The 12,608-nt window shown below is 43.1% G+C and overlaps 1 protein-coding gene across 2 annotated transcripts in view; it reads right to left on the bottom strand.

Moving 5' to 3' along the window:
• The window catches only part of ATP6V0A4 (ATPase H+ transporting V0 subunit a4), a 28,544-nt gene continuing 15,936 nt past the window's right edge, over positions 1-12,608 (bottom strand). For both annotated transcript variants that reach the window (XM_035314398.1, XM_035314391.1), the window contains exons 11-21: positions 12,374-12,524; positions 11,434-11,573; positions 11,114-11,271; positions 10,552-10,645; positions 9,090-9,208; positions 7,973-8,189; positions 6,255-6,362; positions 4,266-4,400; positions 3,313-3,430; positions 1,178-1,349; positions 1-661 (exon numbers count right to left, since the gene is read on the bottom strand). In XM_035314398.1, the coding sequence (XP_035170289.1) occupies positions 568-661; positions 1,178-1,349; positions 3,313-3,430; positions 4,266-4,400; positions 6,255-6,362; positions 7,973-8,189; positions 9,090-9,208; positions 10,552-10,645; positions 11,114-11,271; positions 11,434-11,573; positions 12,374-12,524 (1,506 nt within the window). In that variant the 3' untranslated portion in view covers positions 1-567. The remainder of the gene's footprint in view (positions 662-1,177; positions 1,350-3,312; positions 3,431-4,265; positions 4,401-6,254; positions 6,363-7,972; positions 8,190-9,089; positions 9,209-10,551; positions 10,646-11,113; positions 11,272-11,433; positions 11,574-12,373; positions 12,525-12,608) is intronic.

Below are 12,608 nucleotides of genomic sequence, written 5' to 3'. Positions count from 1 at the left end.
ATAGGAGGGTTGTTGTAGTAAAGCATGTAGAAAATTGCCAGCCTGCGATATGATCCATCTTTGAGCTGTTCTGCATTGTGTGTGCAATGAAGGGCTGCAATCTTATAAGAGACTTAATCATTGTCATATGATCAACCACAGCTTGAAACAACAGCCAAAACATACTTTCCTTGGAAAGAAATAAACTACAAAGACAAGGCAGTAAATAGAGCAAAGCACATGTAAGTTGATTATTAATAACCAATTTAATTCCAGGAGGAGCATCTCTTTCTATTTAACCAAGCAGCAGGCAGCTGACCTGATCGGATGCTGAGGACCAGGTACTTGGTAAGGACATTAGTAGAGACATGCAGCCCAGGTCCAGCCAGACCAGACATGTAATATCTGTTACCACTCTCAGCTGATACAGCACTGTGTGGGAATGCAGTTAGAACATCTCCATGTATAGCTGATCTTCTTTCAAAGACCATGTCCCATTCAGTTTCATCATATAAGCCCCACTCTATGGGTGACTGACTGCAGGAAAGAAGAGCCTGGTCTGAGAAGCGAAGCAGCAGTGCACTGGCTTTACTCTTCCACAGTACCATCTATGATGTGCTTGAAGGAGAACGGGGAGAATTTGTATCCGGCTCCCACGTAGAACTTGTTCTGGAACTCCACCCTGGGGAGGGAGCAGGCAGGGATGTCAGTGCCACCTGGGGTGGACAGGACCTACATCGAGGCTAGAGGCCTAAAACACTGCACCCACAGGAAAAGGGAGGCTGTGAGAGCCAGTGGCCTCCAACCTGGGAACGTAGTCTCCTCTTGGAGCCAGCCAAGAGACACGGGCAGCCCCAGAGAGCAACTTGACACACAGTAGCTCTGACTTGCTATAAGTCATCCTGAAAATGCTCCTCACTTAAAACTAGTCTGCCACAAAGCTCAGACAGCCTGGAGCTCAATCTGGGCTAATGGCAGGAAAACCGATCCAGGTTTTCAGCAGGTTTTGCACCTCTGTCTGAGATCTTGCTGCAGTTGGTGGTCCCCAGCTTCTTGTTTGATGGTAACCCTGGGTGGGACACAACCAGTGGCTGTGTCTTCAGGCTTTATCATTAATGTCATGATGGCCCTCGGAGCCTACAGCCCAATCCCTCCCATGGAGTGCCCTGGGGAAAGCTCCACAGGCCACACCACCTACCAGTGCAGGCGCAAGGCATGCAGGAAGGCCGACAAACCCTCCATGACCAGCAGGATGGCCACTGTCAGCACTGCAAACGCTGCGAAGATGATGAAGACGCTGATGAGGCCTGTCCAGCTGCTGTTGTTGAGCCCGTTGTGCATCACCATGGTCCAGAGAACCTCTGACAATTCTACAAGAAGAAATAACAGGAAACAAGTTCTGGGCAACAGTTGTGGACAGACACAGCACTCAGTCTGACAGCTCACCCATTTCTCCCAGTTAGGTGGGCTGGCTTAAAATAAAATGTCAGCCCCGCTGACAGTAATCACATATAGCCACCCTGCTTCCCCACAAAGAGAGAAGGAAAGTGCATGCAGGCTATTTTCTGTTGCTCCTCTTCACTGTGTTTGAAGCAAAATGTGCTGGTTTGGCTTGGCTTTGTGTCACAAGTCCATGCAAGAACACTACCAGGTCCGTTGCTACCCTGACATGATACAGTCATCAGTTTAATTTGCACCTCTTTAACATGGCAGCTGGGCACTACACAGGGCCTTCTAGGACTGCCTGCTGCTAAATCCCAGAGAAGATGATCAACTGACATAGTCACTGCACGTGCAGATGAGTTTTCAAGCTGTACTGACTGATGCTGGCTTAATATCCACAGGTATTGTTCTCCAACACCCATTTTTTTCTCCAAACCATTTCTCTTAGGGTGTCACGGAGAAGATGTGGTGGAAAAAAAAGGACAACTGGTTGGTCTCTCCCAAGACAGGCTGCATTAATATTTAGGCTGCTTCTTGCATGTTTGTTAAAGATTATTTTTTTTTTTTGGTCTTACACAGGTTTATATCAACATCCACATGCGTATCTGATGTGTCTGGCCAACAGAAAACCATACTCTTAACCTACCTACCACAGTTACACAGGCTAGATTCAGAATCAAGCAGTTTTCCTCTTGTGACACAGGCAAGGCAAGGACTTAGCCCAGCTCTTTTCCATCCAGATACGCCAGCCACCAGTCTAGCCTTGTTTTCCATTTCATCAGTCATTGCAGGGAGGTCCTCGGGCCATATCCAGAGTATAAATTAAATGACCTGTTACTTTAGGTGACAACAGATGTGAGGGAACCTCTTGCAGTTGAAGCCCTCAGAAAAAATACTCCTGTCAGTGCCACTTTGCTAGGCTGCAAAAGAATACAGTGGTTTTCCAGGCAGAATTCTGACATAACACATAGGACTGCCCTTAGCTAAGTTCTTTAGTTACTTTCTTTTAGATACTTCTCCTCCATTGAAAGCTAATGCATGTTAGCTTCCAATCAACCTCTACTACACTCATTTCTGTGCCAAGGAGTACAGCTCAATCCAACAGTGCATGGCACCCTTCTCCCTTCTGTTTTCTTTTTCCAGGTTGTGCCCAATTCTTCAGGGCAGGCACAACTCATAGCCAGAGACAGTACAGCAATATTAATAAAAAACATTTCATAAAAATTAGGGTAGTTGAAAATCTGAAGTTCCAGCCTGAGGGAATTTCTAGAGTTTGAGCATTTGTTTTTGTCTTAAATCAAGACCAAAAACATTGAAATGCTGTACATTTTTTCGTGAAATGTGAGTTTCCGCTAAATGTTGCTGGGAAAAATCCTACTGAAAATGACAAGTTTCAGGAGTCCTCGAACTGAAAGGTTTCTTTTTGTTTTGCTGAACTGAATAAAAGTATCTGTTTAAAGTCTTTTCAACGTTTATCTTTGTACCCTAAGACTATAGCAAGTGCCTCATGAGCCATGCAGCTATAGTTCCCATATTGCATTTACCTCTGTGGACTGGGGAAGCCACTTGGGCTGCACCTCCTACACTGCCACACACCACAAGGATTCTTCCAGAGGGACAGCTATGGAGTAGCATGGAAAATGGGCCCTGGCTAGGAAATGGAGTCTGGAGGTCCCTGACATATAGCACCTGGGAATCACCGCTAAAAACTGAGAAGGCCACCACAGAACACTTGGATTTATCTGAAGCAAAACATTCTGGGATGCAATCATCCAGAAGGAGAACTTTGATTTAATGAGGAAATCTGCAGCAATAACCAAACACCATCAGTAACGGGGATCAGCAGGGAGTTGCTGGTGAGGTAGCTAACAGGCATAGCCAGTCACTCACGTGCATGGGCTAGGCTCAGCGCCCAGAGCCGCAGGTAGGATGCTGTGTTGGAGATGCAGCCCAGGCAGTATTCGATGGTATGGATAGCTTGATGGACAAATGTGTCTCCAAAATTGAACTGAAACGATGTAAAACCAAACAGATTTCTCTTATTTCTTAGTTCAGGGTTTATGGCCTTTCCATACATTCTCCTCTGAAGAAATACAGTTCCAGTGAAAAGCATATATTCAGAAACCAGCTCATATTCCAGTCTTATAATTTCAAATCTGGAATAAGATGGCAATCCAATTGTTGTGATCTTTGTGATTTCTTGTAGAAACAGAAATTCTTGTATAAAGTAGAGGTGTTCAGACTATCTGCCCATTGGCATATGCCTTGTGGGAGATATCACCAAATAAGCATTTCTTCTAAGACTGTGAAGATCCCTTCTCAGTCAGCCATATACACGCTCAACATTGTTAATACTTCAGACAGTCACAAACATTTTTGTCACTTTTTTCACTGTGTAGCTGCATATTGCAGAAGCCCTTGACAGTCTCTGCCAAATGAAGATTTTTCTCCTTAGCCAACACTGCAGGCTGCCAACTTTTAAATGCTCCTTTGCAATTTAAAGGAAGGAAGAATTGCTGGCTCGGGGGGAAGTCTTGACCTTGTCTGGGTGCAAAGTAGAAGTGAAACAACCCCCTGGGGAAATGAAAGCTTGAGGTTTCTAAAAGCTTGAGGTCTGTAAGGATGCCTACCCTCACCAGGCAAAACTTAAGGAAAAACTTAAAGGAATTTATTCTATTAAAATTCAGAGTTTACTCTGTTTGGAAACACAAACTGTTGCAACAGAATGTCTTGGTATCTTGTTAAAAAGAAGGGCTGGCAACTCCGCAAAAGCCTTCTGCTTGTCTCTGTGTCTTGTACTACTGTGTCTGTCTGAATAATTCTTTCTGCCGACATTTTCTTACCTCTTCTTCATCATCCTCATGTCCTCCATGGCCACCACTGTGGTCTCCCTGGGAAGCTTTCTTGGAGTGATTGGTCTCTGGGGCATCCACCTCGTTTTCACCCCCGGTGTTTCCTGAGTTGGCCTGAGACCGAATCTTTCGGAAACAAAATGCATTGTGTCATTTGTGCCATGCTAGAGGTTGCAACCAAAATGAAGCAGACCACAGCGCAGAACTTCATCACTCTCTTGACAGGTAACACATGAAGAACAGCATTGTGAACATGAGGACAATTTCAACAATAGTCAGTCATCACAGACTGCAAAAATTGAGTACTCCTACTGCATGGCTAGTAATATATATATTTTTTTAAATCCATCCTAACGCATTTTCCAATGATTCATTTCAACTAATTTAGAGCTAGTTTCTGGTCTCACAATGCACCCTTTATATCCACCAAGCAAAGAACCGTAACTTTGGCAAATGAGAATACTGGGGCACAATAAGGCTAATCGTGTCAATTATATGGCTGCAAATCAAAGACATTTTCATCAGGTGAAAGGGAAAAGGAGCCTGAAAAGATTAGGTGACTTGATGAAGGTCACAAAGTTACTGGGATACAGACAGAAATACAATTCAGATCTCTTGATTGAGAGATTCATCTCTCTTGAATCAACCAGAACACTATGATAACCCATCTTCTCTCATAATCATTCTTTACAGAGCTCTTGTAGAAGCCTGAGCAACCTGATCTGAGCCTCATCACAGAAATGACAGCACAGCATAAGAATAGCCCTCCATTCTATGCCTATAATAGCCCCATTATATAGTATAACAAAATCCTGACTTCACTGCTTCTGTCAGGTTCTGCCTTGTCATTCTTTATAGCTTCCAACAGGTTTCATGGGCAAAGTCTCATGATAACATATTGTTTCCTATTGCAGCAGCAATCTTTGTCACACCTGCTTTATCTTTGCTTTACCTGAATGTCAGCACAGGGAACAGACTTTGTTGCAAACATATAAATCTGAGCAAATGTAAGATGTGATCAGACAGCTAACATATGAAAATCAGGAACGGAAATACAAGGGCAGAATAGGAGGTGGGGAAAAGCTGTCAGATGTTGCTAGCGTAAAAGCAGGAGCTGGAGTCAGCCATGTCAAGCTTTCATTGAAATCCCAGAAGAATGACAAAACAAGAAATTACAGTGCAGAGGCAGGGCTGCAAAGGTCTCCAGGGACCTGGCTTTCAGTTATAGGTCAGAAGTGACTGGGTTGGAAAAGGTCACACAGCACAACCAGCATCTCTTTCTTCTAATGGAAACATCTGTGCCCTATAAAAGGTACTCCAGGCACTACCTCCCATTATAAAGAGAAGTAAATCCTGACAGACGAGTAAAGTCCTGTTAGTGTAATAAAGTACAGAATTAATGAGCAACTGGGAAACTGCAGCTGCTGCAGTTGCATGCTGAAGAGCTGGGTGAACCACAGAGCCCATGGGACGGAGGGTTTTGTTAATGTGAAGGCAGTCACTTAGGAAAGGCAGCATTGCTGGAAAGCTGTTAAATCAAGCCTCTTCTCCAAGCACTGTTGGTCTCTCAGAGGCCAGGGGTATCACAGTTGCGCTGTTCCCATAGAGCAGCTGACTAGTTGTTAGTGATGGCTGTAGCCCAGGAGTGGAGGCCTGTGCCCTGTGTTGGCTTTACTGGCCCTTCAGTCTCTCTAAATCTCCCCTGGATAAGGATATTACATTTGAAAGAGCTTGGTGTCACCCTTCTCCCAACAAACAAGGTATGGCCTTGTGAGAAAAAGCTCCTGCTTCCCATTTAGATGGGCCAGCCAAATGGCTATATGCCTATGTGTCTAGGTGCACGTGCCTTAAAACACAGTTTGAAATCACTGGAGATAGTCTGAGACTAGGGGAAAGCAGAATCAGAGCACTTCTGGGGGTCTGTCTCCTCAGCTTTGCCTTTGCTGTACTGAACCCCCTTCCTTGATGCTTGTGCCTTACCATGCGCTGTGCTTTCTGGTGGTTGGCTCGGAGGATGAAAGGTTTAATTAGGAGCATCCAGGGAACAGCAATCAGGGCAAATATGACCAAAAAGCTCTGCACTTCTTTCTAAAAGAGACAATAAACAGAAGAACAAAAAGTCACTCTTACTTCCTTTAGCCAACTAAATTTACGGCAAGAAACCAAGAAACCTAATTCTATAAAATGTTTTGTTTTGTTTTGTTTGTTTGTTTGTTTTTGTTTCATTTGACAGATATACTCCCCATATTGTTTGAGTCTTTTCTGTTTGTAAAGATACAAAAATAAATGTGTATTTCTTAAGGCTCCAAAAAGCAGTGTTAACTTTTTGGAGACAGTCGGAGACTTGGAGATGGAAGTCTTTCACTTTGGGAAGAGTAATTTGCCAAAACCAAATGTTATGGACTTGAACCTGGCTCTCCTGTTGCCCAAGTGAATGTCCTAACCACCGGGTGAGGTAATCGGTTTGCCTTGCTCTGATCAAAGTAGAAATGATGCTGTGAGAGCCAAGTCATTCAAGTCTTCCCTTGGAAAGCTGAGGATCCAGGAATTGCTCTCTATTTCCATTTCCAGAAGGGAATCGAATTCCCATAACTTAGCTTTGATCACACATTGCTCCACCAGCAATGCCAATAGAAGGTGTTCTTGTTGCAGTGTGTCACTCCTATTTCAGTCCTAAAATAAATGTTTGTACTTTAAAAACAAAACAAAACAACCCTACATCTTTCACATTTTTTTAAAGACAGCTCAGCTCCCTGATCACCTTATGGTTAATTTCACACAGTCTTTGCATTCGAACTACCCAGGGGAATTGCACAGAGTTACTAATGGAGATGGAGGGTAAGTGTACAAGAAAAAATGACTATCTTGGAAAGGCTTTGAGTTGTTACAAAACAAAATTTTATTTAATGACTTTTTGAAGGCTGGTAAAACTGTTTTCCCAATCTCTCCTGCAGGCTTAATGGAGTTACTTGGAACAGACCAGGTCCTTCTGCTAACCCTGACTCACCAGCAGCCCTATAACTGAGCTCAAGCTGGAGTACCAAAGTGTGCGACTGAATAGATGTAAATGTGTGACTGGAGGCAGCATTTGCTTGCAGTTTCTTCATTGATGCTGGTGATATAAAAACAAGCAAGAAAAAGAATCCCTATTCTGAACAATAATATGTGACTTTAAAGGAAGTTTTCTATCAATGGAAATGTTTTAGCCTTTTTTTTTTTTTTTTTAGGTGAGTTCCCCAGAGAAGATACTTTTGACAAAGGGCTGCCACATATCCTCAAGCTACTGCTATTTTTTTTAGCTGAAAATATAGTTTTCAGATTTTCCAAAGTAGAAATAATGAAGGGATCATCAAGGAAAGGAGACAATTGCTTTGTCTCTAGGGTTCAGTGAAACTTCAGGACCACACTTCTACAATACACAGTTCTGAACATCTAATCTTCCTCCTTTCCTTTTTTCCCCCAGTTATCTTAAATTCCATCATCGTTCTTGCAAGGATGACACCAAGAATGAGGTTTCTTCTGCATCTCTCCTACCTATCTACAAGGCCAACAAGAATATCAGAACAACAAACTTCTCTTATGTGACTGACATTTGTGGTTGAGGTTCTGAGCCCGTTCCCCATCTTTATGCCCACCCTCCACACACTCACTGTGAATTCACAAACAGCTACAGTGGATTCAAGCTGACCGATGCATACCTGGTGCGTATATAATGGAGCATTTGAAGCATCACTGTAATTGAACAGAAACATATTGATGAAGTGGATGAGAATGCTTGGTGCGCTCTGGGATGAGTGGACATCAAAATGACACCATTTGAAAATAATCATGAAGACGAGGTAGCCAAAAAGAGAGATAATAAAGATCATCTCTGGAATGAACTGCAGGATAATGTTTATGTATTTCTTGAAGTAGCTGGAAATAATAAGAAAAGGTATGTGCAATTAATACAGTAGGTATTAATACAAAGTTACACCCAAGTATGACAATACTGCATGCTGTTTAGGCATTGGAAAACCACATAAGAAATGTACAGCTATCACTAGCCAAGAAAGAACTCTGTATTGACAGTCCTTATGAATGAAAGCCATTAGTTAAATATAAAAGCTTTACAATACTGGTAAGATTAATATGTTGAAATAAAAGGTTACTTTAAAAAAAAATAGCAAATTCACAAAGTTAAGCATTATAAGCTGAGGAAGGTCAGAAGCAGGTATAGAATCAATTCTGTGGGTGCAGTCCTCCTCTCTGTCATCTGCAAATGCTTTTTGTCCTTGTGGGTCACTACACACCTTCCTGCTGTGAGAATCTCTCAAGAGGGTGGTGTCTACCCCACCGTTCTATCTCCAGTTCTTATTTTTTGTTGCAAAACATAGAGGCAGAGGAATAGCCACGTGCATGGATCCTGACCAAAGGCCCACTAAGTCAGGAGGAAGAGATGCTTACACAGTGTGCAAGGTTTCAGCATGCTTTGGATTAGACCAAACTCCTGTCATTCAATACAGAAGTTATCAATAGTAGTATTATGTTTTTAATTTAGTGTATTTTAATATTTCTGCAAAATCAAAAAGGTGAAGAGAGAAAGTGAAAAAGACAATTCACCCAAGAGAATAATTACTATGTGATGGCCATCCTTGTGACTTTTGGACTCAGCACTCTGTACTAGCAGTGGTTTGAGTCTGACAGTGTACACAGTGCAGTGAGGAAAGGGTGAAATTCAAGTCATCAGACTTAGATGATATGAGGCTACAAATGAAGGACACTAGAGACAAGGACTTTTGTGCTGCAGCAATGGGGTTGGTGAAACAGACTTACATGTGGTTGAAGAGACTGAGTATCACCCCAAAAATCATGTGCACAATCCCTATCACAACTGACATCTTCATTTTGTAGGAGTTCAGGAAAGTCAGCTTGTTCGATGCAACATTCCAGATCTTTGGGAAAAGGAACACAGAGAGACAGGAGAACAAAATTTCAAGGTGTTTTCTCATTAAGACCTGTGGAAGTTGTTACTCTGATGCCAATAATTTACTATTACTAGTTCTAGTAAGACAATAACAAGCAACAGAAATCTAGATGTTCTTTATAATACATTTAATTCTGCCAAGTGTGATATATTTGCACTGTCCTTACATCTAAAAGGTATAATGTATCATCCTCACTTAGCAGAGGAAATAACAGGGATTTAAAATAATGTAGTGACTTTGCTTCAGTCCACCAGAACCTGAAGCCAAGGCTGGTAGCAAAACCTAGGTGTCCTTCCTTGCCCTTAGGCTAAGTCACCTCCTCCAGCAGAGGTAGAAAGACCTAAGAAAATCCTTCCTGTTGCTAAAGAAATTTGTTTGACATTCACCAGATTAAGAGGACAGAGCATGTTCTATCTTTTCATTTGAACAACATAGAAAAGCTCTTTTCAACTCACTGGCCATGGAGACCAGATTATTGCCTGCTTCTCTGCTGTTCCTCCCTCCCGCCCACGCAGGGGTTCCAGCATCTCAAGCAAGCAGCAGCCAGCGTGGAAGATGGGCTAGCCATGGCTAGCCTAAATTAGGGATGTGCTGGGGGGGTGTACAGAAAATTCAGCTGTCTGACATGGCTGAACTGCACTGCCTGCATCCTGGGTTGAGCTTTAGAGCTGGGTTTGTGAAAAACTTCCTACAAGGTCAATCACTGCAAAACAGGAGAAGTTTGTGTTTCTTTGTGTGACCAACAGAAATGAGAGCACATCCAGCAGAGCAGAGGTTAACTGGCTGATAATAAGGTTGAAACAGGAAAGCCTGATGTTAGCAACTTCATTTTAAAATGTGAAAGAGGGAACAGAAGGAAAAGAGAAATAGAACACAGAGAAGAAACTGTGGATTGTTAAATAACACTGGCATTTAATTCACACTTTGTATGATGAATACACTGCTTGGAAATTTGTGAAGTAGCTACGGAATGGGTGAAGTACTCCAATAAGGAAACTGAGTACAGCAGCCTGGTGACAGAGCAGACACTACAGCACAAGACTACCCTCTAGTAAAACCAGAGTTCCGTCCTGTTTACTATTTAGCTGCTGCCTGTGCAAAATTATCAAAAAACAATAACAATAATTTAAAAAGATGAGTATTTATATCCTTGAATGCTACAGAAAAGCATCACAACTACTGTGTAAAGAACAGGCAAAGAGCAAGAAGTGAAGAGTAAGGCTGTAGAAGAGAGAGCAGCTACTGATGTACCTGATATGTAGAAACAGGACTGAAACACAAATTAGCTTAGAGCAATTTAATTTAATTACCGGATCTATTCCAAATGGATATGGATTTCCAGAGTAGACCCCTGGGACTGCCGGATCCAGCTGCAGCACTGTGTTGTCCAGAAGCACATCCTTACTACAAGAGAAAAGCGAAATAACCTTTGCAGCTAAATCTCATGGTATAAGCCTACAGCATACTTATGTGAGATGTGCTGAGGACTACCATAATAGCTCTCACTGCCTCCAGCCTTTCTGTGAACTATTATCCTGGGTTTGTGTGCACACGTGTGTGTGAGTGTGGAAGTGGGTCCTGCCCAATGACAGTCTGCCATCACACTGATAATTCTCTGTGCATCAGTCCCGGACACCTGCAGATTTTTATGCACATCAGTGCCTGAACAAAAAGGCATGTTCCCAGGGACTCCACATTTCCATTTCAATAGTGAGTTTGTCTGTGTGTGTCAGACAAAACCTCTGATTCATTCATGACTACATCCACAGCAGGGTGTTCTTTCCCTCCCCACACAGTCACTCTATCTTCCTTTTAAAGCCTACGTGCTCCATTTGGTGTGTTTTCACTTGTTTCCCACATTTAGCCACTTACTTCCAAGTATTATTTTTAAACATGGGGATGATATGCCAAGACGAGCCAAAGATGTTGAATGATTTAGAGAAGCAGTCATTGTAGATGAAGCCAGTATATATGGAGAATATGCCCATGAGCAGGATCAGGTAACGCCCGCTGAAAAAGGTGTTCCAGATCTGCGGGGGGAGAGGCACAGTGCTGGTAACCAAACATCTGCCTCACAGGCATCTTCAGAGGATCCCTGTTCAGTCTTTGGGAAGCTGGACACTCCCTTTATCAAATGGGGACAATGAGCCTTTTCCTAGGCTGATAGGGTGCACCAGCTCCCTGGTACTCACCTCGTTAGTGCTCTTCTGGGCCAGAAGGCTCTTCTCATTAATGACCATCCAGAGTGCAAAGCCCAGCATGACGGCACCATGGCCACAATCCCCAAACATCACCGCAAACAGGAAGGGGAAGGTAATAATGGTGTAAGGAGCTGCAGGAAAGAAAACACAAGACACTCAGCTCCTAAACAAAAGGGACTCAGCAGAGGAGCACTCCACCCCACCAAGCCGTTCCTCAGAGCTGCTGTCCTTAAAGGCCTCCCTGCTCCCTACCCTACTCACCAGGCAACCAGATCTAGCGCAGAACTAGCTTTTACCACTAGAAGGATTTTCCAACTCTCTAACCTCCACCTTCCTTGCAGTTTAGCCTTCATTTCATCCCAACATAAAAGAAAAAAGAAAAAAAAAAAAAAAAAAACAAAACACCATAATGTGCAGACAATTGCATTCTTTTCTGCAAGAGAAAAATGTGCTTGAAGGTTACTATTGTGCTTCTCAGTCTTCTAAATTCAAGCAACCAGAGTTTACCTAATCTGTTCCCACAGGCTCCTGTTTCCAATTTATGTTCATTCTCAGTGGTCTCCTGGGGATTCTCTACAATTGTTTTACACTTTTCTCAGGTGCTTTTTTGTTGTTGTTGTCCTCAGCATGATAATAAGCTCACCTTATATTCACCTTGTGAGCTTAAGTATTTTCCTCAGAGCTGCTACCTCACCATTTGTTTCCCATTCTATTTTTGTGTTGTTCATTATTCCTGCCAAAACCAGCCACTGAAGGCTGAGGGCCAGATTCTGTGCCTGAGAAAATCCATGCTTATAAACTAGGCAGTGCCAATGTTTGCCAGCAGAAAATACGGTTTCGATTTCTCAGTCAGTTTTAGGCTGATGAGAGAGCCCAGAGGCCTTCACTTTGGCTTTGGCAAGCCTGGCACAGGTAGCCAAGTGTTTCTCACCTGGGTTCATCTCCCTGTAGTTGCCCACACCATACGCATCCACAATGTTCTGAAATCCAGCTGTGAACTTGTTGGTCCTGTTGAAGGTGGGTGGTGCCATCCTGGTGTGTATGGCGGTGAGGATAGGGGTGATGGTAGAGCCACTTCGCTCCTGCAGACCCGGTGACAAGGACAGACACAGTCAGGCTGGCTACCAGAAAGGCAGCGTGAAGGTCTTTGTCCAGGCTGCACAGGC

The sequence above is a fragment of the Oxyura jamaicensis genome, chromosome 1 (genome assembly GCF_011077185.1).
Source record: "Oxyura jamaicensis isolate SHBP4307 breed ruddy duck chromosome 1, BPBGC_Ojam_1.0, whole genome shotgun sequence".
Taxonomy (NCBI): Eukaryota; Metazoa; Chordata; class Aves; order Anseriformes; family Anatidae; genus Oxyura; species Oxyura jamaicensis.
This window is presented reverse-complemented; position numbering and strand designations above follow the sequence as displayed.